The 27,847-nt window shown below is 52.4% G+C and overlaps 2 protein-coding genes across 11 annotated transcripts in view; one reads left to right on the forward strand and one right to left on the reverse strand.

Annotated features, from left to right (window-relative positions):
• The window catches only part of TCOF1 (treacle ribosome biogenesis factor 1), a 42,271-nt gene extending 31,625 nt beyond the window's left edge, over positions 1-10,646 (forward strand). For 3 of the 9 annotated variants that reach the window (XM_032158351.2, XM_058440033.1, XM_032158358.2), the window contains 9 exons: positions 254-390; positions 1,908-2,021; positions 2,317-2,536; positions 3,066-3,151; positions 3,733-3,913; positions 6,645-7,205; positions 8,700-8,797; positions 9,362-9,410; positions 10,151-10,646. In XM_032158351.2, coding sequence (XP_032014242.1) covers positions 254-390; positions 1,908-2,021; positions 2,317-2,536; positions 3,066-3,151; positions 3,733-3,913; positions 6,645-7,205; positions 8,700-8,797; positions 9,362-9,388 — 1,424 coding nt within the window. In that variant the 3' untranslated portion in view covers positions 9,389-9,410; positions 10,151-10,646. Of the gene's footprint in view, positions 1-253; positions 391-1,907; positions 2,022-2,316; positions 2,537-3,065; positions 3,152-3,732; positions 3,914-6,644; positions 7,206-8,699; positions 8,798-9,361; positions 9,411-10,150 lie in introns of those variants that run through there. The other 6 variants (XM_032158353.2, XM_032158359.2, XM_032158352.2 and 3 more) reach the window with 5 other exon arrangements.
• Positions 10,647-11,894: 1,248 nt separating this feature from the next.
• Positions 11,895-22,875, reverse strand: CD74 (CD74 molecule). Of its 2 annotated transcripts, XM_032158360.2 has the most exons (9): positions 22,590-22,875; positions 17,147-17,319; positions 16,876-16,955; positions 16,552-16,614; positions 15,394-15,489; positions 14,991-15,078; positions 13,437-13,628; positions 12,888-12,950; positions 11,895-12,575 (listed from the first exon to the last, which is right to left on the reverse strand). In XM_032158360.2, exons 1-9 carry the CDS (start codon positions 22,712-22,714, stop codon positions 12,565-12,567), a joined length of 891 nt encoding a protein of 296 aa, XP_032014251.1. In that variant the 5' UTR covers positions 22,715-22,875; the 3' UTR covers positions 11,895-12,564. The 2 variants fall into 2 exon arrangements, with proteins under 2 accessions (XP_032014251.1, XP_032014252.1); XM_032158361.2 differs by lacking the exon at positions 13,437-13,628.
• Positions 22,876-27,847: the final 4,972 nt, after the last annotated feature.

Below are 27,847 nucleotides of genomic sequence, written 5' to 3' on the forward strand. Positions count from 1 at the left end.
GGAGGGGAGGGGATGAGGAAGCCTGGGGTCACCCCCAGAGCAGCCATTTGAGCTCCCTGAGGCTTGTTAAATGACATAATGACATCTCCTGCCTGGGAGGCTTGGAGAGGGGAGTAAATAAGCTTCTGCCTCTGTAAGGCTTGAGCACAGCTCTAGATCACCAGCACAGGCCGGTAAATTGGGTTATTGCCACTGCTGAGGAGGCAATGGGGCTTTTTGTGCCCTGATGTGCCCACATCTTGTTCCATTTCAGGCATCAGAACCAATGTGGTGACCATGCCCACTGCCCACCCAAGAATAACCCCCAAAGCCAGCATGGCTGGGGCCAGCAGCAGCAAGGAGTCCAGTCAGATATCAGATGGCAAGAAACAGGAGGGACCGGCCACTCAGGTACCTGGTGGGCAAGGGAGGGTAGTGCAGGCCAGTGGGGTGGGGCCCTACTTCCATACTTACCCACATGTGCTGATGGGATGGCCTGCAATTGCTGTCACCCCCACACTCCAGAGGTCGTGGCCTCACAGCCAGAGGCTTTTTGGCCTCCTAGCTACAACCCCCCAAATCACCTTTGAGTTATGAGGAAGAGTAATCTGGGGACACAGCCTCCTGGCCAAGCAAGCCCTGCAGCACTCGAGTCCCTCATGAGATTTTCCAACGTAGTGGGGCTTTTGATATTTTTTCTTCCAGTTTTGGAATGCCATGAACAAAAGTTGCCATTTTTTGGTGTTTGTAATAGTGACTTCAGCATTCTTCCCAGCCTTCACCATCTTCAGTGCATTTTTATTTGGTCCTTGCCTGAATCTAAAAGCTGGGCATTTTAGGGTTAATGTCTGGTGCATTGTTTAGATCATAAAACAGCACACATCCCCACCCTAAGGGCTGTGACGTGACCAGCATTCAGCAAGGCCAGAACGTGGGTCTTCTGAGACCCAGTTCAGTGCTCTTTGGGCCATATCAGTCTGGTTTCCCATCCCAATGAGAGGATGAAGTCCATGACGCACTCTGACCTCTCTTCCTGAGGGTTGGGCTGGGGGGCGGGGGCGGCGGGGGGGGGTGCTGGTGTGCCACCCACTCCCTGGGCTCATTACAAGCTCCAGGCCAAGAACTTCTGGGAACCTGGGTGCTGGATGGGAAGTCAGGCTGTGGTCACTGCATCCATGAGCATCTGTTCCTGCCAGGCCCTAGGGATACAGCAGGAACCAAGACAGGGACAAGGAATTCCCAGGCCAATCAGGGAGTGGTGAGGGGCAGCGATTAAACAAGGAAACCCACATATAAATAAAAAGTATTCACCAGCTGGTAGGAGATGAAACAATAAAAACTAGAGAATAGTAGGGTGACCTGCTATATGAAGGCCTCCCGAGGCAGCGATGCTTAAGCAGAAGCAGCCAGTCACAGGATGAGCTGGGCCACCCTCCAGGCAGGGAAACTGCAGATACCAGGTCTTCAGGGGAAGCGCTTGGGGATGAGGGAAACTGAGAGGTGGGGACAGCTGGATGAGGAGCTGGGAGAGAGGAGAGGAGCCAGGCCGTGGCAAGGGCCATGCCACATCTGAAGGCTCTCAGCAAGGGGTCATGCCCAATTTCCATGCCCACCACTCTCCCTGACTGCTGGTGGGTATAAGAAGTAGAGATGGGGGACCACCAGGTTGGAGATTGTCCCCAGTGAAGGTGCAGATTGAGTGGTGGGGCCTAAGCTGCTTCCCTGCCCTGGGCTGGGAACTATCCCTTGCTCCTTGAGAACAATGTGATTAGCTCATAACCTGAAGCCTGCCACCAATTTTGCCCCTTTGACTGCCCGTCAGTCCCCGCTCCAGCCCTCACCCCAGCCAGACAGCATCTGACCAGGGTGTGGCACAGCTGGCATCCCAAGGACTCGTGAGTCTCAGGGCTACCTCTTGCCACCCACAGGTGTCAAAGAAGAACCCAGCTTCCCTCCCACTGACCCAGGCTGCCCTGAAGGTCCTCGCCCAGAAAGCCAGTGAGGCTCAGCCTCCTGTTGCCAGGACCCAGCCTTCAAGTGGGGTGAGCTTGGGGAGCAGGGGAAGCAAGCCCGCGGAGCATAGAAGGTGCAGGCGTGGCCCTGCATCCCGGCACCAGCACTCACCTGCCCCATGACCTCTGCACTTGGTTTGCCTCCCTGGGCCTCAGTGGCCTAATCTGTAAGAAGGAATTACAGTACCTTTCGTAGTTGGAAGGATCAAATGAGGCTGCATGTGTGCCCCATCTAACACAGTTCCTGGCCCTATTGAAGTGTTCAGGAAGGACCAGCTCTTACTTGCCCTGATTTTTCCTTCCATTCCTTCTTTCACCGAATTAGGTTGACAGTGCTGTGGGAACACTCCCTGCAACAAGTCCCCAGAGCACCTCTGTCCAGGCCAAAGGGACCAACAAGCTCAGAAAACCTAAGCTTCCTGAGGTCCAGCAGGCCACCAAAGCCCCTGGGAGCTCAGATGACAGTGAGGACAGCAGCGACAGCTCTTCAGGGAGTGAGGAAGATGCTGAAGGGCCCCAGGGGGCCAAGTCGGCCCACACGCTGGGTGAGGGTGCCAGGGGAAAGGGCAAGGGTGGGCCAGGAAGAGGGTGGAGTGTGTCCTGGTGGAGCCACAGCTCTGGCCTCAGCTCCATATCTCAGACTCGTTCTGCACCTGTGGCTGAGCCTGGGCCGCAGTTTCCCCATCTGTACAACTTCATGAGGAAGTCAATCCAAATGATTTCAGAGACCTGACTTTGCTGTTTGACCACTCTCAGCTTTTTGGTATCAGACTCCCTTCACTGGCTCCTGAAAAGTCCAGGGCCATGTTTCTGGAACAGTGGAAAGCAGGGAAATAGAAATGGGGCCTCAGGAATTAGAAATAAGGCTTTGGCATTCAGATGTCGCACCTAGCATGCTGTGACTAGCGATGAGTGTGCAAGGAGTGTTGAAGCAGTAGGAAGACTTGGGGTGAGGCGGGGCAGGGGATGGGGGTGAGAGACCTGCAAAGAGACCAGGGCCTTCCTGAAGGGCTCTGCCCTTCCTGGCTGGCAGGGGCCACCTGGGGCTACCAACAGGATACTGTGCTTCTCCAGTAGGTCCCACCCCCTCCAGGACAGAGACCCTGGTGGAGGAGACCGCAGCAGAGTCCAGCGAGGATGATGTGGTGGCGCCATCCCAGGTAACTGCAAGGGAGAGGACTGGCAGCCCACAGGCCTTAGGGTGGAGCCCCAGGCCAGGCTCCTGTCTACCCGATCACTCAGGTCAGGGGTCTGGGTCCCCTCTCTTCACAGAGGCCTTGGGCAAGGTCCTGTCTGCGAGGCACCACGTGTGGCCCAGCCAGCAGACCACAGCCAGGCTTCCTCCCTCCCCTCATAGAGCCCTGAATAGCTGACCCTTGGGGTCTGTAGAAGGGATTGACCTTGATTCTGGGTGATGTCTGGACAAAAGCATTCTTTAGCAGATTTATTTTAAGGTTACTATCTGTATGTGGCAAAAGCTAGTAATTTTCCATTCATATTAATAAGAAATTGCCTTTTTAAATGTGCCTGTCTAGAAAGTGTATTAATTAAAATAGTTCAGGAGGCACACACCAAGGGCTGAAGTGCTGCTCTGCGCCTTGTTGTCCACCCACTCTGCACTGACAGGGCAGGGTGATCCTAGAGGCCCCAGGCTGCTTTCCTCACAGCAGGCCATGACTCGGGCTGGGTTATGGCAGTGGGGCGGGGTGGTGGCAACCTCTTTCACAATGGGCTTCTTCAGTCTCTCCTCTCAGGTTATATGACCCCTGGAATAACCCCAGCCAATTCCCAGGCCTCAAAAGCCACTCCCAAGCTAGACTCCAGCCCCTCAGTTTCCTCTACTCTGGCCGCCAAAGATGACCCAGATGGCAAGCAGGAGGCCAAGCCCCCACAGGCAGCAGGCATGTTGTCCCCTAAAACAGGTAAGTTAAGGTCTGCAGGAGGCACATAGCAGGACACAGAGGGACAGGGCAGTGGGCCCCTTCTTGCTCTCCTGTAGCAACAGTCCTCCCAACATGGTCCTGTCTGCCCCCAGAGCCTCTCCAAGTGAGACCTTGTGGCCTTGCATTGGACCTGGAGATGCTCATCAAAGTGCAGGTGGGGCCAGGTGCAGTGGCTCACGCCTATAATCCCAGCACTTTGGGAGGCTGAGGTGGGCAGATTGCTTGAGCCCAGGAGTTCAAGGCCAGCCTGGGCAACACAGACCCCATCTCTAAAATTTATTTTAATTAGCCGGTGTGATGGTGCACTACTTGAGAGGCCGAGGCAGAAGAATGACTTGAAGCCAGGGGCATGAGGCTATAGTGAGCCATGATCATGCCACTACACTCCAGCCTGGGTGGTACAGTGAGACCCTGTCTCAAAAAAAAAAAGTACAGGTGGGCCCCATGCCCAGGTGTCTGGCTCCCATGGCCCTGGACAGCCTGGAAGTGGGGGTATATCCAGGCCTGGGTGGTGCTGATGCACCTGGTAGGATAGCCCTTGCTTCAGAGGAAGCTGCGTCTTTTGGCTTATGGAGCAAGCGTTGGCTCTCTCCAACCATCCCCATCAACTTTTCTTCCCCGTAAATAGGCTCACGGTGTGGGGCGTGGGCCATGGGCCTCAGAGGATAGCTTAGACAATAGGCTGACAGTCACGTTTGGAGGACACTCAGCACATCCAGGAGACCCCAGGCAGTAGACTGGCCCCAGGCTGTTCTGACTCATTATAAAGCCTTGGAAATCCCCTGGCCACTCTGGACCTCTGTGTCTTCACCATACAAAGCAGGAGTTGATGTGTCCAGTCTGTGTCAAGGCATGGCACATGTAGAAAATAGTCACATTGTATTTGGAGGGCAGACTGGATTATTCAAGTCACCCAACCTGGGGCTTCCACTATCCCTGACCCTACTGGAGCTAAGGGTCAAATATGTACCAGCTGGGCACACCTGGGACAGCTCCAGGGCTTCCCCAGCCTTGGTGTTCTAGGTGTTCGCAGATAAGCAGCAGAAAAGTGGGCTGGGCGCAGTGGCTCATGCCTGTAATCCCAGCACTTTGGGAGGCCAGGGTGAGCGGCTCACTTGAGGTCAGGAGTTCGAGACCAGCCTGGCCAACATGGTGAAACCTTGTCTCTACTAAAAATACAAAAAACTAGCCAGCATGATGGCAGGCGCCTGTACTCCCAGCAACTCAGGAGGCTGAGGCAGGAGAATCGCTTGAACCTGGGAGGTAGAGGTTGCAGTGAGCCGAGATTGTACCACTACACTCCAGCCTGGGCAACAGAGCAAAACTCTGTCTCAAAAAAAAAAAAAAAAAAAAAAAAAAAACAGCAGCAGAAACCTAGGCTCTGGGGAGAGAGGTTGCCATTTGCCAGGGCTAACTGTGCCTTCCCCAGCTTCCCTCTCCATTGGCTCCTGCCATCTTGAAGAATCCCCAGAGGATGGAATTGGGCCTCCAGCCATCCCAGGGGCCCCTCTGCCTAACCTGGCCTGCCCTGCCCAGCCCACCTCCCCCAGCCCACCGCAGCTCTAGAGCCAAAAGTTGCTAGGGATCCTGGATGGGTCTGAGGGGCCAGGCTCACTGCATGCTGCAGGGGGCAGCCCTAGCCTCAGTGTGACATGAGTACCACATAGAGTGTGACATGGAGTATCCACCTGGGCCTTCCTCCAGGCAAACACCTCCAGGGCCAAACCACCAAGCCACCTTTCAGAGCCCGGTGTGCAGGAGTGTTGTGCCCATGAGACCCAGAATGGGGCAGAGACCTCCAAGTCACTTGGGAAGTTAGAGCCGGCGAGGAGACCCAGTCATGGGGCTTTCAGCTGCAGCTTGCCCCAGGCTGGGTCAGAAGAGGAATTGCTGCTCACTTTCTTCCCCAACATTCTCTGTGAGAGGCGGTGCGACAAGGAGACATTTTAGAGGGGGCTGTGGAAGGTTTTTTTTTTTTTACACGTGTAGTCAGCACACAATTATCAAAGGCAAGCAGAGGCGTGGAAAATTCTAAACAAAGGCTGCACCAGAAGTCTCTCTGGCAGGCAGTAAACCTGCTTAGTCAGCCACCACGTATATATACACTGCACCCAGCACTCCCCACCTTGCCTGGACCCCCTGACCAGGAAGGGCCGAGTGTGGGTAATCATCAGTTGAATGTCTGCATGGCCCCCACTTTTATTATAAATCTACAATGTATCATAGGAAGCCTTACTGTTCATCCACCCCTCAGGCTATCGACAGGGAAACCAAGGCCCTGGGAGGAGATGGGTCCTGGCCAGAATCACACTGAAAGTTGGTGGGAAAGTCAGACCTAGAACCCAGGTCTCCTTCCTCCCAGCTCCAGACTTCATCTCCCTCCTGTCTGAATTTTCATTTCATTGATAGATTTTAGGCCCTTTTATTAACATTCTGGAGTCATTTTCTGTCCCCCACCCTAACTGGAGTTTTTATATAAAGAGACAGAGAAAAGCTGTAAGTTAGAAACGAAGTCAGAGTGTGAAATTGGTGGAAAGATGTGAGCTTAGGAGACCAGCTGGGGCAGAGTGACCGCCAAGCCTTGCTCTCCCCATCTGTGCCATTGTAAGAAAAGATGGAGTCACTCCCTGCACCCTCTTCGCTCTTAGGTACCATTAAGATTTGTCCCCCAACTTTCCCAGATCTGTGACCCCACATTCTCTCTCCATAGGTGGAAAAGAGGCTGCTTCAGGCACCACACCTCAGAAGTCCCGGAAGCCCAAGAAAGGGGCTGGGAACCCCCAAGCCTCAACCCTGGCACTGCAAAGCAACATCGCCCAGTGCCTCCTGGGCCAACCCTGGCCCCTGAATGAGGCCCAGGTGCAGGCCTCAGTGGTGAAGGTCCTGACTGAGCTGCTGGAACAGGAAAGAAAGAAGGTGGTGGACACCACCAAGGAGAGCAGCAGGAAGGGCTGGGAGAGCCGCAAGCGGAAGCTATCGGGAGACCAGCCGGCTGCCAGGACCCCCAGGAGCAAGAAGAAGAAGAAGCTGGGGGCCGGGGAAGGTGGGGAGGCCTCTGCTTCCCCAGAAAAGACCTCCACGACTTCCAAGGGGAAAGCAAAGAGAGACAAAGCGAGTGGTGATGTCAAAGAGAAGAAAGGGAAGGGGTCTCTTGGCTCCCAAGGGGCCAAGGATGAGCCAGAAGAGGAGCTTCAGAAGGGGATGGGGAAGGTTGAAGGTGGAGATCAAAGCAACCCAAAGAGCAAGAAGGAGAAGAAGAAATCCGACAAGAGTGAGTGACCACTTCTCCCAGCCCACCCGAAGGGCTGCTGGACACCACACGGGGGTGGGGAGGGACCCTCAGCCAGCACCTGGTCTCATTCCTCCCATGTAGAAAAGAGAGGCTGAGACCAGCCTAGCCAACCTGGTAAAACTCCGTCTCTACTAAAAATACAAAAAATTAGCTGGATGTGGTGGCGGGTACCTGTAACCTCAGCTACATGGGAGGCTGGGGCAGGAGAATTGCTTGAACCCGGGAGGCAGAGGTTGCAGTGAGCCAAGATCACGCATTGCACTCCGGCCTGGGCGGCAGAGCAAGACTGCCCAAAAAAAAAAAAAAGCTGAGAAGTGGTTTGTCCAGAGTCATGGGGGCAGCTTGTGGCAAAGCCAGAACTCGATTCCAGAGCACTTGAGCCAGCACTGCCAGGAATGCTCCAGAAGGATGAGGAGTCATGTCCTGTTTCCCCAAGCCCAGTACAGCAGATCTTGGAGGAACCTGCTTCTCCAGCCAGCTCCTGGGTGCAGAATGGACCAGGAACCAGACTGTCAGAATCCTCATCCAAAACCCCATCTTCTCTCTAGACCTCAGTTTTCCCTCCGTAGTAACACTGGCCCTTTACTGAATGCTGTTCTAGACTCCGCATGCAGCAGGACCTCATTTAGGTAGAAATGAGGCTCAGCAGGTAGAAAACTGAGGCTCAGAGAAGTAGAGATGCTGTTCAGGGCCACAGAGTTTTACTAGGTGGAGCCAGAGTCAAACCTAGGCAGCACTCTTGAGCATCACCCTGGACGGTGGGTTGCCAGTGATGCCTGAAGAGCCAGCTCGTTCTAGAACAAAAGTCGGGCACCCTCAGAGCAGGACTTGCAGCCCCTTGGTGCTCAGAACTGTGCTAGATTTCCATTTACAGTAGGGATAGATAGTGTCCATTTAAAATAAATTTGCGGGAGTTTCAAAAAGTGAGTTGAGCTAAAGAAAAATGGTAGTCATCCAGGTGGTCCATGGATGGGACAGAAATCATGAGCTGGCCTCCAGGGGGCAGGTGAGCTGGCCCTGCTGGGTGATCACCACAGCTGCCAGCCTGTTTTATTTTTATTTTTTGAGACAGGGTCTTGCTCCACAGGCTGGAGTTCAGTGTCAGGAACGCAGCTCACTGCAGCCTCAGCCTCCCAAGCTCCAGCGATCCTCTTGCTTCAGCCCCAGCAAATAGCTGGGACCATAGGTGTGCACCACCATGCCCAGCTAATTTTTGTATTTTTTGTAGAGACAGGTCTCACTGTGTTGCCTAAGCTGGTCTTGAACTCCTGGGCTTGAGCGATCCACCCGCCTCAGCCTCTCAAAGTGCTGGGATTGCAGGAATGAACCACCATGCCTGGCCCTGCTGGCCTGTTGTGATGGCTTCTGGTGGTGGGGGGAGAGCTGGGAGCCCTGCCCTGTGCGCCTCCCAACATTGACCCCAGCACTTAGGATTACCATCTGTTGTTCAGGAACTTTACTTTCTTCCCTCAGGAAAAAAAGACAAAGAAAAAAAAGAAAAGAAGAAGAAAGCAAAAAAGGCCTCAACCAAAGATTCTGAGTCACCGTCCCAGAAGAAAAAGAAGAAAAAGGTAGAGAGTTCCTGGGGGGTCTCAGGCCAGAAAATGAACCCAAGCCCCCTCCTACATACCCAGACCTGGTTCCTGCCCCCTTCCCATCTTCGGGGCCCAGTGGGGGGCGTCAGGAGTTATGACACCCCAGGGAAGAGGCTGGCAGGGCATTTTCCCTGAGCACATGGAAGCCGTAGAAGTGGCCTGCCTGAGGTAGAAGGGTGTTGGGGAAGGAAGGAGAGACTCCCCCCAGCATAGGGAAACCAGGTAGACTGTGGCAGGTTTCCAGGTGAAAGGAAACGTTGCCTGGGCTGCGTGTGCCCCGGCTGGCAGGCTAGCCCTGAACAACAGCTGTCCTCACGGCCTGGGGCCTCAGCACCTCAGACACAGATGAAGTTCTCACCTTGGCCAGCAGGGCCTCAGCTGTATTTAGGAGAGCTGAACATCTGTTTGCTTCTGCCCTTGGAGGTCCCTGCAGACCCAGTATCTGTTCTAGAGGAATTCACTAGTCCTCAGGAGGTGGGGGTAGCAGTGGGTGGGGAAAAGCTGCAGGTCTGAGAGCCTCTCGTACTTCCCTCCTCACAGAAGAAGACAGCAGAGCAGACTGTATGACGAGCACCAGCACCAGGCACAGGTACGCTTCCCAATCCTTCCTGAGCATTCAGGGTGGGAGGACAGCTCTGGTGTCCCCTGTGGTCCCAGAGAGCCAGGCAGACCTGATAGGTGGGCTCTAAGGGGAAAGGAGGCTGGGGAAAGAGGTTCTATTGCCAAGGGTCCATGGGGCCAGTGGGGTGACATCAGGAGTTGGTGCTGCAGCATCAGAAGGATCCAGAACAGTAATGGCAGTGGTGATACTGAGTACACTCTGGGTGCAGGGGTTGTGCGTGCTTTAGGGGGCGTGCCCTGGGATGGAGCCTGTTTGTAGGTGAGGTCAGATAGGGCTTGGTTCCTCCTTCACTTGTGAGCAGTTCATTTTCCTCGTGATCCTGTAACTTGGGGGCATTTCGTTTTGGGAAGGAAGATGGTTTACTCAAGATGAGCTATCACCATGGATCTATGCTTCCCTATGGAGGACAGGCCCTGCCAAGTGGTGGTGACAGTTAGCTGCTCCACCTGGCTGTGCTGGCCCTGTGGTCACCCAGCCTCCTGTAAATGGGGGTGATGCAGAGCCCGCCTCCTGGGCCAGTGGTGAGGCTTATGTGAAGCTAAGCTAAACACTAAAGGACTCAGCCCAGTTCCCAGAACATTCCAAGTGCTAAAAAATGTCCACTGTGGTTAATGCCTCTCCCCTGCATTGGAGATGCTAGATTTCATTTTCCTTGCAGGGGCAAAGGGTTAGGAAATTTGATGTCTGCATGTGTTTCCTTCCCCCAGGGATTTCCTAGCCAAGCAGTGGCCATCCCCATGCCTCTGACCTCCGCCGACCTCTGCCCACCATGGGTTGGAACTAAACTGTTACCTTCCCTCGCTCCACAGAAGAAGACAGCCAGCTGCAGGGGTCCCTGTGCTGGCCAAGCCAGTGAGCCTGCGGGGAGGCTGGTCCAAGGAGAAAGCGGACCAGCTCCCATGACCTCACCCCACTCCCCCAACACGGGACGCTTCATATAGATGTGTACAGTATATGTATTTTTTTAAGTGACCTCCTCTCCTTCCACAGACCCCACACGCCCAAAGGCCTCGGGACTTCCCACCACCTTGCTCCACAGATCCAGCTAGGCCTGACCTGTGCCTCATCCCGTGCCGCTCGGTCTCTGGCTGATCCCAAGGCTTTGTCTTCCTCTCGTCAGTTCTTTTGGTTGTGTTTTTTGGTTTTTTTTAATAACTCAAAAAAAAAAAAAAATAAAAGACTTGGAGGAAGGGTGCAAGCTCCCAGTGCATCTGGGGCACACGTTTCTTGGAAGGGACTGTCTCGCCGACACTCAGGATTCCTTCTTGCCTGCGTGTTGAGGCTGTGGGTGACTGTGGTTAGTGGGACAGGCGGTGGTGAGCGGTGAAGTGCCTGGGTGCCGAATTGGTAGTGAAGGCTTCCTGGATGAGGTGGCATCTAAACTAAAGGATGGTCATGGTTGATTTCCTGTTGCCAGAGTAAGTCATGCAAATACCCAAAGACAAGAAATGGAAGGGGCTGAGAATCCTTGAGTTAGGCCTCGAGCTAGGAGCAGGCTCCCTGGAGGTGCATGAACAGCTGTGGCAGGCACAGCAGGTCTAGGAAAATTGGAAGCGAGTTGCCTCTCACATCGAGCTCACCATGGTTCTGTGGTGGTGAGGGCAAGAAGTGGATGAACATGAAAGACAGGATGATGTCTTGGGTGTGGACTGAGGGAGGGGAGGGGTAGCAAAGGAGGTGGTCTGCTGCTCCAGCCCGGAAATGCAGAAGCCCACTTCCCTGGGCCCAGAGCCATATGGAACACCAGGGGTCCTGGAGATGTCTCCAGAGCTTTTAGCCTCATTCTGGAAACAGCCAGAGGCAGTGCAGAGAAGGAATGCGTGGCTAGAGGTGTCGGAGACCCAGGTTGGCATCCAGTTGCACCCTTGACTCGGGCCCGGGGCCAGACCCTCCACCATCTGGCCTCTCTCAAGCATGTTGCTCTAGAACAGAACTACAGAGTAGTGTCCTCATTGGGCCTTGTTGACCCACAGCAAGACTTTAAACTTAAAAATGGGGTGATTTCACTGCAGTTCTTGATTTCTGGCTCCTCTTAAAAAGATAACATCTGGCAACGGGGGCTGTGCTTCCTCCTAGCAGCAACCAGATAGAGCTGAGTAGCAGTCAGCCCCTTAGGTAAGGCATGGGCACCCAGTTCTCCACAGTCCCCTACTTCCTGTCCATCCTGACACGGAGGCCCTGTGTCGGTTGCCATCTGTCATCACATTCACACTGTTCTTAGTATAGAAATGAAATTGGGGACATAGGAAAATGAAAGCTGTACCAAGAAGAGCTTGTGCTTTTTAAACTAGACAAGAGCCTATTTCTTTTTGGAAGTAGAGTGTTCGTGTGTGTTAAACATGTAATCAAGTATGTCTGTGTCCAAAGACTACAGCCCCCACCAGCCCTGCCTGGCCCTGCAGGCATCTCTGTGGGTTCCTTGGGCTGCGTTCTCTCACCTAAGTGACTGGATTAGCGTCTTTAGTTACCTCTTTAGGATAAATGAACCAGATCTCAACAGAAGAGCCAGGAGCCAGAGTGTTGTAATTACTACCTTTTATTCTAACATGAACCATGGCCCTGTGAGCTGATAACAAGCTTGGCTGAGCAGAGGGAACTAGGGGTCGGCAGAAAGGATTATGGGTGGAAAATCTTGGCTCTTCCTTGGGGAGTGATGCTGGGGAAAGGGAAGAGAGTGGCTCAGCCGGCAGGTAAATAGGCTAGAAAAGCCAAGGCCAAAGGCCAGAGGGGAGAGGACAGTCAGCCTGTCCAGCCTGGGGTCTGGGTGTAGGGTTATCCCTTCTCCCTGTGCCTTCCCATCTCGTCCATGAGCCTAGATCTCGGAGCCTCTTGTTGGAGGCTGCTGTGATGTCAGGAACGGGGATCCGTCTAGCTTTTGGCCACCTCCTGGGACCTCACACCCCTGTTGACAGAGGGAGATTGGGCAGCAGGGCCTTGCTGCATTGTTATCTGCTGTTCCGACTTGGTTTGTCATGTCCAAGGGTGACGAAAGAGCCAGGCACCAGGGTCTCATGGGATGAGGTACAGGGTGGGAGATGGGGGAGGGGCTAGGGGCTGAAGGGAGCAAGAAAGCTGTAGCTGTGCGGGGCCAGCAGGATGTTGAAGACCGCCTCTGCTGCTCTCACATGGGGACTGGAGAAAGAAGCAGCAGGTTGAGGTTGGAGTCACCCATTTGTTGTCCCTGCCCCTTTCTAATATCCTGGACCTGCAGAGCAGTTAAGGACTGTCCACCCTCCCCTGCCCCCTGCTCAGGTCCAATAATGACCATCATGGATTTGTGTAACTCCCCACAGCCCCCCAACCCTGTTCCTTCATCTGTGAAATGGACATCCCAGGAATGTTGGAGAGTGGCCCAGCGTCACACTCCTTCACCTGCCCACAAAGGAGCTGGCCCTGCTGGGGATGAGCTGCTGGTGACCAGATGCCCCTATGCAAGGCCCTTACCTGGGCCCAGATCCTGCTTGGTCACACCCAGCCCAGAAGACGGGTCCTCCAGTTCCAGTGACTCTGCAAAGGAGCAGCAAGTCCATTTGTCACTTGAAGTGCAGCCTACCTGACCCAAGATGCCTGAGGGCAGTGCTTCCCACCTAGCCGCAGGCTTAGTGCCTGGGAAAGCAGGTACCCAGGGAAGGACAGCTGCAAGCAGCAACAAAGAGGGGTAATGGGGGCTTGAGTGAGAAGGGGGTGATGAAATGAGATGGGTGGGTCTGTAGGACTGGATGCCAGAGGATGGTGCGTGGATGGATGAAATTCACAGATGAAAGGACTGACGGATAAGTGAACAAATAGATGAGTGGATGTAAGAGGAGAGATGATAAATGGACAAATAGGAATGCACAGGTGGGTGGATGGATAAAGGGCTGGACGCATGACTACATCGCTGCCCCCAGGAGCTGCCATCCCGGGTGTCGTGTGCTTCAGAGGGGACCTCTTGCCCCTCAACCTTCCTAGTCCTTCCTGGTCCTCTGACACTCTCACAGTGCCACTGCTTACCACTGCAGTTATGGTGCCCGCGGCTTCTGGTGTTGGGGACCTCCGTGCCGTTGGGGAAGACGCACCAGCAGTAGCCGATGCTCCCATAGCACTGGAGTGGCAGATAGTTGCCGTTCTCGTCGCACTTGGGCCTGAATGAACCCGGGTGGACAGCAGGGATGTGGCTGACCTCTTCCTGGCACTTGGTCAGTACTGAAGCGACAGGCATGATGAGGACACAGTGAGTGAGTGAGCTCTGAATCAGGGTCTGAGCAGAGCTAGAGACCCACACACCACTGCTGTAGGCCTAATGCCTTCTTCCCAAGTGGCTTTACTCACTCCAGCCATCACATGGATGAGAAAACCGAGAGGCCTAGACCAACAAGGTCTGAGATCAAAAAGGAAGTGAAGGGCCATGTGTCCAATTCACCTCAGAAGTTGATGGTTTCTTCTGATACTCAAAGCCCATTACAGTTTTGGGCTAGGCACAGTGGCTCATGCCTATAATTTCAGCACTTTGGGAGGCCGAGGTGGGCGGATCTCTTGAGGTCAGGAGTTCGAGACCAGCCTGGCCAACATGGTGAAACCCCGTCTACTAAAAATACAAAAATTAGCTGGGCATGGTGGCACATGCCTGTAATCCCAGCTACTCAGGAGGCCGAGGCAGGAGAATTGCTTGAACCCGGGAGGCTGAGGTTGCAGTGAGCTGAGATCGCACCACTGCACTCCAGCCTGGGCGACAGAGCCAGACTCCATCTCAAAAACAAACAACCAAAAACCACCATTACAGTTTGGAATTGCACTTGCGATTCTGATTCTAGAGAGAAGCGATGGGCACCTTGGTAAGTCTAAGCTTCCTGTTACTGGGAGTTCCCAAGTAGAAATGGGGGTTACCATTTGTTGGAGATGTCTTAGAGGGGTTTAAGCATCAGCTAGGAGTTGGAGATAGCATGTAAGGTGTCTTCTATGAATCTGATGCAGAAACTGAGGCCCCAGGCAGGGTGGCCCTTTGACCTTCTACTTCAGGACCCTGAATCCCAGAGGGAAGGAGATTTGTCCAAAGTTACATAGCAAATTAGAGACAGCACCGGGATAGAAACAGCACTCTGTCTTTGGGTCTAAAAACATCCTAGTCTGCATTGTCCATGAGGTGGGAAACGCCCAAGGCTCTCTTGGCAGCAGCTGTGACCTTGGCGCCCTCACTGGATTGCAGGCAGCGCTGGGGCAAGGTCATTACAAGGATTCCTTTCTGCAGTGTTTCGGGCAGGTTCTGCCCCAGGCACCCTGTGCTGTACCATCGATGCTCTGTGAGAGGGGTCACCTGTACCCTGTGGTGACAGGCCTCTGTGGGCCCTTAGGAACCCTTAGACAAGATGGGGGTGGGTCAGGGGAGGGGTACAGCCAAACCAAGAAGGAATAGACAGGAGAGAGAAGTGAGAAAGAAGTGAGAGCTGAGAGGATGGGAGATTCTGCGGTGCTGGGACCAGGGAGTGCTGGAGGCCCCGGCCTCAGCAGCTCCAGGAGAGCCCTGAGGGTCCAGAAGCCCTGGCACGCTAAATCTCCCACTCCCTGTACCTTTCGGTGGAGCCTCAGTGGGCTTTTGCTCCAAGGAGTGCCTGCTCATTTCAAACAGGAGCCAATGGTGCATCCAGCTCTCAAAGACCTAATACAGATAGAGGTGGAGGTCAGGTTCAATGGCTACCACCAAGCCCCTACACTGCCTGGCTTTGCCCCTGGGGACAGAAACATGCAGGGCCAAATAGGGCCCCAACACCCGGATCCAGCTGCAGCCTGGTTCCCACTTAAAGACCCATGGGGCTGAACCCCACACACTGCAGCATCCAGGCTTTGGAAGTGCTGGCAAACCCCTTCAGCTTCCTGAGAATGGCTTCCCCAGCCCACCCTCACCCCACCTCTCCCAGCCCTGCCCTAGACATCGGAGGAAAGAGAGAGTTCCCATGCAGGGAAACCTGCTGACCTTCCAGTCTATGGTCTCCATGGTGTTCTTAAGGTGTCTCAGGTTCTCCGGGAAACTCCCCTTCAGCGGCGGGTACACTTTCAGGGGGTCAGCATTCTACAGGGTGGCAGGGCAGGAAGGATGGTTCAAAAAGAGCTCCCTGGCAGGCAGTGTGAAATGTGTAGCCCATGTTCCCTTGGTCTTCCATTCCTCAGAATGGATCAGAGCTGCACCAAGCCTAAACCCTGGACTTCAGCCATTATGGGAGGGGAGGGAAGGGGTAAGGGTAGTCCAGCTGTTCAGCTACAAGACTGCAGGGTTGCGAGTCGAGTTCTAGATTCCAGGCCAGATCTACCAACAAGCCCCAGTGTCCTCCCTGTGGATGGCTGCTCAGCTTTCAGGTCTCACCTGCTCCAGAAGGTGATGACCCAACCTTGACTGCCCCCAGCTAGGTTGAGTCCTCTGCCTCTTTCTTCACAAAGCCCCCTGCACTTCTGTCATCACCTGGTCACTTGTCTGTCTCCCACACTAGCCTGCGATCCCCATGGCTTCAGAAGCTGGGTCCAATTGCTCCCCATTGTGGGCCCAGAGCCTTGCACAGTGCTGGCACAGGATAGACACGCAGTACAAATTTGGGGAGAAAAAGGGGTGTCTTGAGCAAGTCACTTCCAAGCTTTGAGCCTCAGTTTCTTTATTTTTATTTTATTTTTTGAAATGGAGTCTCACTGTCACCCAGGCTGGAGTGCAGTGCCGTGATGATCTCGGCTCACTGCAACCTCCACTTCCAGGGTTAAAGCGATTCTCCTGCCTCAACCTCCCGAGTAGCTGGGATTACAGGTGGCTGCCATCACGCCTGGCTAATTTTGTATTTTTAGTAGAGACTTTCACTATGTTGGCCAGGCTGGTCTCAAACTCCTGGCCTCAGGTGATCTGCCTGCCTAGGCCTCCCAAAGTGCTGAGATTACAGCCATGAGCCACTGCACCCAGCCAAGCCTGTTTATCTAAAAAATGCAGAGAGGCCGGACTACATATAACATTTAAGGGTCATCCTTGTATTCGCTAATCCAGAGAGCACATGTTGAAAGTCTGCCACGAGCCAGGTATACAGGCCTTGGAGCTCGGCCTGGCCAAGGTCCTGGGTGGGCAGGCAGGGCCACCTGGCTAGCTCCCTGCACTCACCTGGAGCAGGTGCATCACATGGTCCTCTGTCATGTTGCCATACTTGGTGGCATTCTGCATGGGCTGTGGGAGGAAGTAACAGAAGGTTACCAGTTTGTAAACTGTAGAGGGCTGAGCCTTCCTCCCAGGGATGGCACCAAGAGACTCTTCACCTGTGCCCTCCACACCTGGGGAGCCCTATTCTTCCTGAGGCAGGCACTGTCCCTCCCGCAGCAGTAAGGACCCCTCCCCAGCTGGGCTCTCCTCCCTGCCCCTCCCCTTGGCACTGTCCTCCATCCAGGTGGGATAACCTTGCCCCTACCACCACCCTGGGGCTGTCCTTACCCCCCGGGGCAGGGCTCCCATGGGCAGCGCCTGCATCAGTAGCGGGGTGGCCATGCGCATCTTGCTCACAGGCTTGGGAGCTGTGGGGACAGGAACGAGGGTAAGTGTGGCCCCAGTGCCCAAGGACGAGGGTATCAGACCCAGATGAGGAAGGGCTGGAATTCCAAACCCAAGGGAGAGGACAGTGGGCCCAGCTGGGTGCAGGGATGGGGGTCTCTGAGGTGAGGGATGGTGGGAGGTGGGGGGTATCAAGATGTAGGGGTGCACGCACGCTTGGGAAGCTTCATGCGCAGGTTCTCCAGCTGCAGGTTCTGGGAGGTGACTGTCAGTTTGTCCAGCCGGCCCTGCTGCTGGTACAGGAAGTAGGCGGTGGTGGCCTGGCCAGCCAGGAGCAGAGTCACCAGGATGGAAAAGCCTGTGTACAGGGCTCCGCGGCTGCACTTGCTGTGGGAGGTGGGGAGGATAGGTCAGAGGAGGATCTACAGTGGTGGCTGCCCCCAAGGGCTGGCTAGGAATGGGGAAATGTATACCCCCATTTCCATTAGCCCCCTAAGCCACCCCTAACAAATAATGCACTTGAAGCACAAACAATAAACTGGCTATGGAAATGCAGCTTGAAGACCTCGCCCCACCCCTCCTTCCAACCATCGATGTGCCCGAAGTCCTCCCTGGCAGAGACCCTGCAGATGCCACGGGCCTGAGTTGGACAGAGAAGAGCAAAGAGGCATGCTCATCCTCTCTGGACCTTAGGGTCCTGCCTGTGCGATGAGGGGTTGAGGTGGGGGGGGGTCTTCTCAGGCTCCCTTTGCCTTGGGGATCTCCTGAGGATCAGGGCTGCCCTCAAGAGGAACAGGTTTGGTTTTGTTTTTCTTTTTGTTTTTGTTTTTTTGAGACGAAGTCTCGCTCTGTCACCCAGGCTGGAGTGCAGTGGCGCGATCTCGGCTCACTGCAACCTCCGCCTCCCGGGTTCACGCCATTCTCCTGCCTCAGCCTCTCCGAGTAGCTGGGACTACAGGCACCCGCCACCACGCCCGGCTAATTTTTTTGTATTTTTAGTAGAGACGGGGTTTCACCGTGGTCTCGATCTCCTGATCTCGTGATCCACCCACCTCAGCCTCCCAAAGTGCTGGGATTACAAGCGTGAGTCACCGCGCCCAGCCTTTTTTTTTTTTTTTTTTTTTTTTTCTCTTTTGAGTTTGTTTTTTTTTTTTAATTGAAAAAAAAAAAAAAAAAATTGTATGTGCTTACCAAGTAAGGGGAAGAGCGTTATCACCCCTCTGCCCAACCTCCCACCCTCTCAGTGAAATCAGATTTAAGGAGGAAAGGTAAGGAAGTGGGACCGGGACAGCAGAAAATGTAGCCCACCTGGGAAGAAGTGGGGTCTGGCCATTTTAGGAGTGGGCTGGGGGAGCCTTGGACAATGTCAGGCTGAAGCAGGGCCAGGCACCACCCACTCTGGGACCATCCTCTGCCCAGGCTCTCCATGTCTTTGAGCATGTCCCTGCCAATCTCTGTGCCTCTGTCCCCTCATTTGTCACATAAGTGCCCCCACCTCTGCGATTCTAGAATTTGGTGGGTTTCTTCTTTTAAGCAAGATCTCACTGCAAGCGCCAAAGTATTTCAAATGCTAATATCCACCCTGCAGGGGGTGGGCAGGAGTATAGATGCCTAAGCCTGTGTGGCCTGGATGAATTTCTCATGCTCCCTGGACTCACCATCCAGACCCTCAGACCTCAGCAAGCCCTTGTATCTGTGGGACTTGGATGCGATTTGGGGGTGCATGCATATGTTACAGTACAGGGGATGTAAGGATCCTGCCCCTACACCCTGGGAGTTTCTGATCGGTTCTTTGACGACCCCAGGGGTGGGACTACTAAGACCCTAGTCCAGGTGTTGCCAATGTGAAGGTGTTGGGAGGTGATCGGGCCACGAGGCCTTCTCCCTCACGAATGGGATTAGGTGCCCTGTAAGAGGGCTTGACGGAAGGAGTTGGTTCTCTCTTGCCCTTCTGCCTTCCACCATGTGAGGAGACATCAAGGAAGCCCCTCACCAGGCTGGGTGTGGTGACTCATGCCTGTAATTCCAGCACTTTGGGAGGCCGAGGCAGGTGGATCACTTGAGGCCAGGAGTTCGAGACCAGTCTGGCCAACATGGCGAAACCCCATCTCTACAAAAAATACAAAAAACTTAGCCGGGCATGGTGGCGTGCACCTCTAGTCCTAGTTACTTGGGAGGCTGAGGTGGGAGAATCACTTGAACCTGGGAGGCAGAGGTTGCAGTGAGCCAAGATCGTGTCACGCATCACTGCACTCCAGTCTGAGTGACAGAAGGAGACTCTGTCTCAAAAAAAAAAAAGAAAGCTAGGCTGGGTGCGGTGGCTCACATCTGTAATCCCAGCACTTTAGGAGGCCGAGACAGGCGGATCACATGAGGTCAGGAGTTCGAGACCAGCCTGGCCAACGTGGTGAAACCCTATCTCTACTAAAAATACAAAAATTAGCCGGACGTAGTGGCGAGCACCTGTAATCCCAGCTACTCGGGAGGCTGAGGCAGGAGACTCACTTGAACCTGGAAGGTGGAGGTTGCAGTGAGCTGAGATCATGCCATTGCACTCCAGCCTGGGTGACAGAGTGAGGCTCCATCTCAAAAAAAAAAAAAAAAAAAAATTAGCCGGGCATAGTGGTGGGCACCTGTAGTCCCAGCTACTCAGGAGGCTGAGGCAAGAGAATCGCTTGAACCTGGGAGGCAGAGGTTGCGGTGAGCCGAGATCACACCACTGCACTCCATCCTGGGGGATAGAGTGAGACTCTGTCTCAAAAAACATAACAAAACAAAACAAAAACAACAACAACAACAAAAAGATATCCCCTCCAGAACTGTGAGAAATAAATTTCTGGGGTTTTTGTTTTTGTTTTTTTGTATATTACGCAGTCTGTGGTATTCTGTTAAAGCGGCACAAAATGGACTAAGACAGACCTATTGGGAACTGCCAGGATGAGGCTGCACCCTGCCTACTCCAGCAACCAGCAAGCTCCAGGAGGCCCTTCTGCCTGGTAACGCATGACATCACAGACTGGCTCATTCTCATTGGCTTGCTGTGTGCCAGTCTGTGCTTTCTGGGATAAGGCCCAGCCCAAGGGAGAGTTATTCGGGAAGGAAACAGCAAAAACCCGACGGGGAGGGAGAAGTGGGGAGATCAGACGGAAGGGAAAACAAATTCTACTTCTTGGCCTTCTCCAGGAACAGGGGTGGCCTGGCCTGTGTTCAGGCTCTCCAGCCTCATCCTCCACCTGTTCAGTGCTTCTGCAACCCCACACCCAATTCTAGCCCCAGCTCTACCTCCCACACGCGACATGGGACAGTACCTTCCCCTCTCTGCGCCACAGTTCCTCAGGAGGCCTAAGAACCTAGAGATTCACCCTGAAGACAAGCCCACATAACCTGGATTGGAATCCTGGCTCTGGAGTCGGTTAGTTCTGGGACCATCTAAGTTGATTAACCCTCTGTGTGAGTAAAGTCGGGTAAAACATCTGCTCCAAGGGCTGTTACGTTAAATAAGATGATGAGGGTAAAGCTCTTGGCTCCACACCTAGCACATTGTTAGCACTCTATAAATAAATTACACTCAGTGCAATTCTCAGGGGAGTTCGTAGTTAAGTTTAGCATCTGCTTTTCTTCCTCTTTATGCATCTTGAATGCCTGTCCCCTGGTTCTGCTAGAGTGCCAACTCTTGTCACCCCCCTCTTTATTTCCTCATTTACACTACCTTCTTCTGCAATTAAAAAAAAAAAAAAGCCAAAGTCAGGAGCCAACCAGAGCTAGCAGGAATCATGACACAAATGTTGCCAGGCAGAAGCATTCACAAAAGCCTCCGAAACAGGCTCCAGTCTGGAATGGCCTAAGCATACATGGCCAGCTTTAGAAGCAGTAACTGAATAAAGGGAAAACTAGACAAGGATTAGACAAGGGGGCATGCACTCTGAACACTGAGCCCAACTGGGTCTGTAAATCACTGAGTGGTCTGAGCTCAGAGGGGTCTCACCTCCCCTTCCCACAAAATGCACCTCTGAAAGGGGGCCAAATGGTGGAGTGAGCTAACACTTTGATGTCAGACTACTCCTGGTTCAAATTCTGCCTCCAACCACTCACTAGCTATGATTACTTGGGTAAGTCACTTACCAATGTGAGCCTCAATTTCCTCTTCTGTAAAAAGGGACAACAAAAGTACCTGATTCATAGGGTGACTGTAAGAATTAAAATTGAGTTTAGCCTTTATATATGTAAATAATCACAGTACTAATTAATAGTGGCTGAGGCCTGGTGACAGGTACACTGTGGATGTTATTATGGCTATTATTACAGGGACTCAGGGAGAGGCAGTGATTTATCCAAGGTCACACGTGGCCTAGACCAGAATCCATTCCTCACAAAAGAGTCTGCCCTCCTTGCCATGGGATTCCCTGGGGTTTTCACAGGCCACAGCTCTAATGGTCTACAGCAGGTTACCCTGTTCCCCAGAACATAGCTTGTCATAACATCTCTGCAGGGCTCTCCCAAACCCCTTTCTGCCTGGCAACAGCTGACATCACACCTTGCTGTAAGTCCATGTAGATCGCAAATTATTTTTTGGAGACTGGGGGTAGCAGGGTCATTGGGGTAACAGCCTTCTAGCCCTTTTTGAGGGAAACACATGGGTGAGGCTATTTTAGGGCTGGGAAGTGGGGCCTGGGGTCCTCTGGATGGCTGTGCTGGCCTCTGGCTGCAAGGGAGAGGGGCACAGACAAGGACATGACCCCCGTCAACCCTGAGCCCCCTCCAGAAATTTAACCAGAGCCTGTCCCTTCTTTCTTGCCTGCCCCCAACATCTCACAATCCCTCCCGTGATGGCAGACGTCTCCATCTACTCTACAGACACTTGCAACTATCATTCCCCTGATCCGTGGTAATTAGGAGGGAACTCCTCTGTGAAGAACTGCTTCCACCATCCTCTTTTAGAAACTCTTTCTCCACGGGGATCTTGAACATTTTCAAAATCTGGTGCAAGTTCTTTATTTTTATTATTTTTATTTTTTTTGAGACAGAGTGTCACTCTGTCACCCAGGGTGGGGTACAGTTGCACGATCTTGGCTCACTGCAATGTCTGCCTCCTGGGTTCAAGTGATTCTTATGTCTCAACCTCCCAGGTAGGGGGATTACAGGTGTACACCACCACACCTGGCTAATTTTTGTATTTTTAGTAGAGATGGGTTTTCAACATGTTGGCCAGGCTGGTCTCGAACTCCTGGCCTCAGCTGATCTGCCCACCTCAACCTCCCAAAGTGCTGGGATTACAGGTGAGAGCCACCAGGCACAGCCTGTTCCAAGGCCTTTAACCTAGCATTCACAGCCCAGCTTTAGTGGGGTCTCAAAGCCCTGGATAGCATGTGAAACTCTAGGGAGAGAACCCATGCTCTCTTCTGCTTTTCAGAAGGAGGGGGTCTGATGCAAGGAAAGTTACAAACTCCTGCTCTTAAAGTAACCCCCTCATTTGACAAGAGAGGGAGCCGGAGCCCAGAGCAGGCCAAAGACTTGCTCAAAATCACCCAAAAAGTCAATGTTAGAGTCAGAGCCTGAATCCCTCTTTCCTGTGACTCCCGGCCAGTGCTTCTTCCCAGCACATGCGCACGGCTCTGCAGTCCAGGATTGGTGTGCCCTTTCCTGGTGCTCACACATACCTCTCCGGGGCTCCAGGGCGCCGGCCCAGCATGGGCAGTTGCTCATTGTTGGAGATAAGGTCGCGCTGGTCATCCATGACTGGCTTCTGATCTTCCCGACAGCTCCTGCTGCTCCTCCTGTGCATCTGGGACCCTGAACCCCTGGCTCACCTCTTAAAGCTGGTGCTGGAGAGGAATCTGATTCGTCCACAGGAGGCCACTCCGCCCACTTGGTAGATGTGGAAGTGAAAGCTACAAAGGCTGGAAATACCCCACTTTGGTGAAGCTGCCTTTTGCGGGGCAGGATGTGGGGCGGGGGGGCTACCCAGGCAGGTAGAAAGGCCAGCACGATCCCATTGGCTGCCCAGGGCCCTCATCACTTGTTTCTGGGCAGGCCTTTGGATTCATAAGGCTCTTTGAATGTTTCAAGAAACAGGCAAATGTCCACTCCCTGGACAGGAAAGCACTTTGAAACAGAAGACACCTTTGTTTGTCTCCCCTTCCCATCCACAGATGAGTGGGTGCAGAAAGGGGCCGTGCACCCTCGGTGAGCTCAGACAAGTCCTCTTCTCTGGCCTCCGTTATGTCATCTCAAACATGCGGGAGGAAGTTTGGACAATGTGCAGGGGTGAAAACATTTCTTTTTTCCCTGTTCAGGTTCTTAGTTGAGACACTCCCTGGAAACAAAAGTCAAGTTAACAAAAGAAAAACCAGCCAAAGTTGATTAACACATGCTCTACCCATTATGCAGCAGAGGCCTCAGTTGAGAAGTATTTCTCTCTCAAGGCAGTGGCTTAGGGGCCTTGCTTAAAGAGTATTTTAACAAAGAGCCATAAGTCCCACAGAGTGACAGGACAGAGAAGAGGATATCTTCAGGGTTCCAAAGGGCTGGAAATGTAGGAAGGTAAATGTATGGGAAGAGTCAAGTCTGATCTAGTATCCTCTGAGCTGTGCTTCTGAGCGATCAAGACAGAGAGAAGGGGCAGAGGGTACCCCTGTGTTTTAACCTTTTACCTTTAACTAAAATCCGCAGGTTTTTAGAAAGGAATATTTTGATTTCCTTCAAACCTAAGAGCCCATGGTTTTAAGGCTCCAGCACTCAGACTTCCCTCCACTTACCAAGCCCTCCTTGGTGCCAGGCACATTGTCCATGCTTTGTTTCCTGTGATCTTTACGGAGGCCCTTTGAGGAGTGTTTTATCATCTCCATTTACAGTTAGGGACACAGGGGCTCTTGTCCAGCATCACACCTCCAGAAAGTGGGGGAGCCTGCATTTTTAACCACTCTACCCCTCTGCCTCCTTGTGTGGTTCAGATCCAGGAGAATGGGGGCCTGTGCTGGGAGGGAAGAGGAGGGCCTGGGAAAGGGTGCCTGGGGGGATGGGACTATGTTGGCAAGGCTCCTGCGCTGTGACATAATGAAAAACGTCTCTGGTCTCTGTCCCTGGTTCCTGACACAAGGACCACTAAGAACCAAAGAATCTCTAGAGTAAGGCTGGGTGTGGTGGCTCACACCTGTAATTCCAGCACTTTGGGAGGCTGAGGCAGGAGGATCAGTTGAGGTCAGGAGTTCGAGACTTGCCTGGCCAACATGGTGAAACCCTGTCTCTACAAAAAATTTAAAAATTAGCCGGGCATGGTGGCACACGCCTGTAATCCCAACTACTTGGGAGGCTGAGGCAGGGGAATTGCTTGAACCCAGGAGGCGGAGGCTGCAGTGAGCCAAGAACGCACCACTGCACTCTAGCCTGGGTGACAGAGCAAGACTCTGTCTAAAAAAAAAAAGACCGGGCACAGTGGCTCACGCCTGTAATCCCAGCACTTTGGGAGGTCGAGGCGGGTGTATCATGAGGTCAGGAGTTTGAGACAAGCCTGACCAATATAGTGAAACCCCGCTACTAAAAACACAAAAATTAGCCAGACATGTTGGCGTGTGCCTGTAATCGCAGCTACTCGAGAGGCTGAGGCAGGAGAATCGCTTGAACCCTGGAGGCGGAGGTGTGAGATCGCGCCACTGCACTTCAGCCTGGGCAACAGAGCGAGACTCCGTCTCAAAAAAAAAAGTATCTCCAGAGTGAGAAGAATGTCTTTTTTTATATATTCAGGAAGTGCTGGTGGCTGAAAGCCCCTAGAGAGCTTCAGATTGAGGCTGGGTGCCATGTGAGGAGAGGGTCGGGACTTTCAGACCTCACCCCCCCCCCCCCCCCCCCCCCCTCCCCAGAGGGGAGGGGGGGTGGGGGGTGGGTTCAATCAGTGATTTAACCAACCATGTCTACATAATGGAACTTGCATAAAAATCCCAAACAACTAGGTTTGGAGAGCTTTCGAGTAGACGAACACATCCATGTGCCAGGAGGGTGGTGCACCCCAACTCCACAAGGACGGGGACAGAGGCTCCTGTGTTCAGGACCCCTCCCACACGCCGTACGCTATGGACCTCTTCATCAGTATCTGTATCCTTTATAATAAACTGGTAATAGTAATCTGTATCCTTTATAATAAACTGGTAATAGTAATCTGTATCCTTTATAATAAGCTGGTAATAGTAAGTAAAGTGCTTCTCAGTTCTGTGGGCCATTGTAGCCATTTGTCAAGTATGAAGAGGGATTAGTAGCCAAGTCATCAGAAGTACTGGAGTCCTGGGACTTAGGATTGGCATCTGAAGTGGATGAGTCTTGTCTGACTGAGCCCTCAACCTATGGGTTCAGATGCTAACCCCAGGTAGATAGTGTCTCAATGGAATTGAATTGTAGGATGCCCAGCTGGTGTCCAGAGAGTTAGAACATTCGTTGTTGGTGTAGAAAAAATCCACACATTTGGTGTCAGAAGTGCTGTGGGTGTAAAAAAACAAGTTTCCTTTCATATACCATATTTGTTTTATTAATCTTTATGTATTGTGTGTGCTTTATAATTTGCATTAGTAAATTTTTTTTTATAAATTTAGACTTGTGGTTCGAAGGTTCAATGAGTTTTGGATTTCAAGAGTCAAAGGAGATAGTATATGCATTTTGGGAGGAGAGAGAAGAGCAGACATGGCCTTTGACGTAGCCAGACCTGAGTTCAAATCCCAAGTCAGAAACATCCTAGGTGTGTGAGTCCCTGAGCCAGTCCCTCAACCTTTCTTTCTTTTTTTTTTTTTTTTTTTTGAGACAGAGTCTTGCTCTGTTGCCCAGGCTGGAGTGCAGTGGCACAATCTTGGCTCACTGCAAGCTCCGCCTCCCAGGTTCATGCCATTCTTCTGCCTCAGCCTCCCAAGTAGCTGGGACTACAGGTGCCCGCCACCACGCCTGGCTAATTTTTTGTATTTTTAGTAGAGACAGGGTTTCACTGTGTTAGCCAGGATGGTCGCGATCTCCTGACCTTGTGATCCGCCCGCCTCGGCCTCCCAAAGTTCTGGGATTACAGGCGTGAGCCACCGCGCCTGGCCCCTCAACCTTTCTGATTTTGCTTTCTGCTTTGTAATGCAGGGATGGTAATACTAGCCTTGCAGAGCTGTTAGACTAAATAAGCATTTAGCCAGAGCCTCGCACCATAGAGGATGCTGAAGATATGAAACTGGATGGAACTGGAGACATTTTGTAAGTGAAATAAGCCGGGAACAGAAAGTTAAACACAGAATGTTCTAACTCATATGTGGAAGCTAAAAAAAGTTCAACTCATAGAAGTGAAAAGTAGAACAGAGGATACTAGAGGCTGGGAAGGGTAGGGGGAAGGGAGGGATGGGGATGCAAAAGGATACAAAATTGCACCTAGATAGGACTAAGTTCTGATTTTCTATACCCCTGTGTGATGACTATAGTTAACAATAATGTACAGTTTCAAATAGCTGTGAGACAGAGCAGGGACCCTTCTTAGGGGCCAGCCAAGCACCCTACCAACATAAAAATAGAGAAAAATCTAGGCCAGAAATGGTGGCTCACACCTGTAATTCCAACACTTTAGCAGGTCCAAGGTGGGAGGATCGCTTGAGGCCAGGAGTTCGAGACCAGCCTGGGCAACACAGTGAGACCCCATCTCCACAAAAATGTTTCTAAAATTAGCCAGGCGTAGTGGCACGTGCCTGTAGTCCCAGCTACTCAGGAGGCTGAGGCAGGAGGATCCCTGGAGGCTTGAGTGTCCAGGCTGCAGTGAGCTATGATGATGCCACTGTACTGCAGCTTGGGTGACAGAGTAAGACCATCTCTAAAGAGAAAAAAGAAAAGAAAAGAAAAAGAAACTTAAGTTTCTTCAAAAGTATTTCAGGCACCTAGCTATCCTTGAGAAGTAAATGAGCAAGCTGATAAACAAAAATATAGTAATAAGACAATAGCCAAAAAAGTTAGAATCATGGGGTATTTGGCTCCCTATAGAAACTAAAGATAACATCTTAACTTATGTCCGTGCATTGCTTTTCATAAACCCAGACCCCCACCAAACAGATCCACTGGCACATAGATCTCAGACAAGGGGGGAGCAGAGGACTAAACTCTAACCACTAGTCTTTGCTCTAAATTTCTTCCTCTCACACCTGTAATCTCAGCACTTTGGGAGGCCAAGGTGGAAGGATTGCTTGAGGCCAGAAGTTCAAGACCAGCCTGGGCAACAAAGCAAGACCCCCATTTCTACAAAAACAAAACAAAACAAAACAAAATTTAATTAGCCAGTTGTGGCAGCACATATCTGTAGTCCCAACTAGATGGGAGGCTGAGGCGGAAGGATCACTTGAGCCCAGGAGTTTGAGGCTGCAGTGAGCACTGATTGCCCCACTAAACTCCAGTCTGGGTGACAGAGCGAGCCCCTGTCTCAACAAATAATAAATTTCAAAAATTAAAAATAAATTTCTTTCTGAGGGGCCTGGAAGAGGTCACACCCATAGGCCATAGCTAACATTCCTTTTTTCTGACCCCAAATTTTTAGACAAAGGTTCATGTCCTTAACCAATGACGAATGAGAAAATCTTTAAATTCACCCATGACCTGTGGACTCCGGGCCGGTGGCTCACCTGTAACCACACTTTGGAGGCCGAGGCAGGCAGATCACGAGGTCAGGAGATCGAGACCATCCTGGCTAAAGGTGAACCTTTTTAGGTCAAACCAATATATAACCTTCATGTATTGATTTAGAATTTTGCCTATAACTTCTGCTTTCCTGAGATTTACCCCTGCCTTTAAAATCCTTCCTTATAAGCCATTCATTGGAGATGTTGGGTTTCTTTGTTTTGTTTTGTTTTTTGAGACAGAGTCTCACTCTGTCCCACTTGAAGAATTGCAGTGATGCAATCATGGCTCACTGCAGCCTCAA

Source organism: Hylobates moloch, unplaced genomic scaffold (assembly GCF_009828535.3).
Source record: "Hylobates moloch isolate HMO894 unplaced genomic scaffold, HMol_V3 SCAFFOLD_6, whole genome shotgun sequence".
Lineage (NCBI taxonomy): Eukaryota > Metazoa > Chordata > Mammalia > Primates > Hylobatidae > Hylobates > Hylobates moloch.

Coding starts and splice junctions, on each gene's coding strand:
- CD74 (XM_032158360.2), bottom strand. CDS start 22,714: ATGCACAGGAGGAGCAGCAGGAGCTGTCGGGAAGATCAGAAGCCAGTC. Junction 16,956..17,146: donor GCGCATGAAGCTTCCCAAGC/GTGCGTGCACCC, acceptor CTGTCCCCACAG/CTCCCAAGCCTGTGAGCAAG. Junction 16,615..16,875: donor TGGGAGCCCTGCCCCGGGGG/GTAAGGACAGCC, acceptor TTCCTCCCACAG/CCCATGCAGAATGCCACCAA.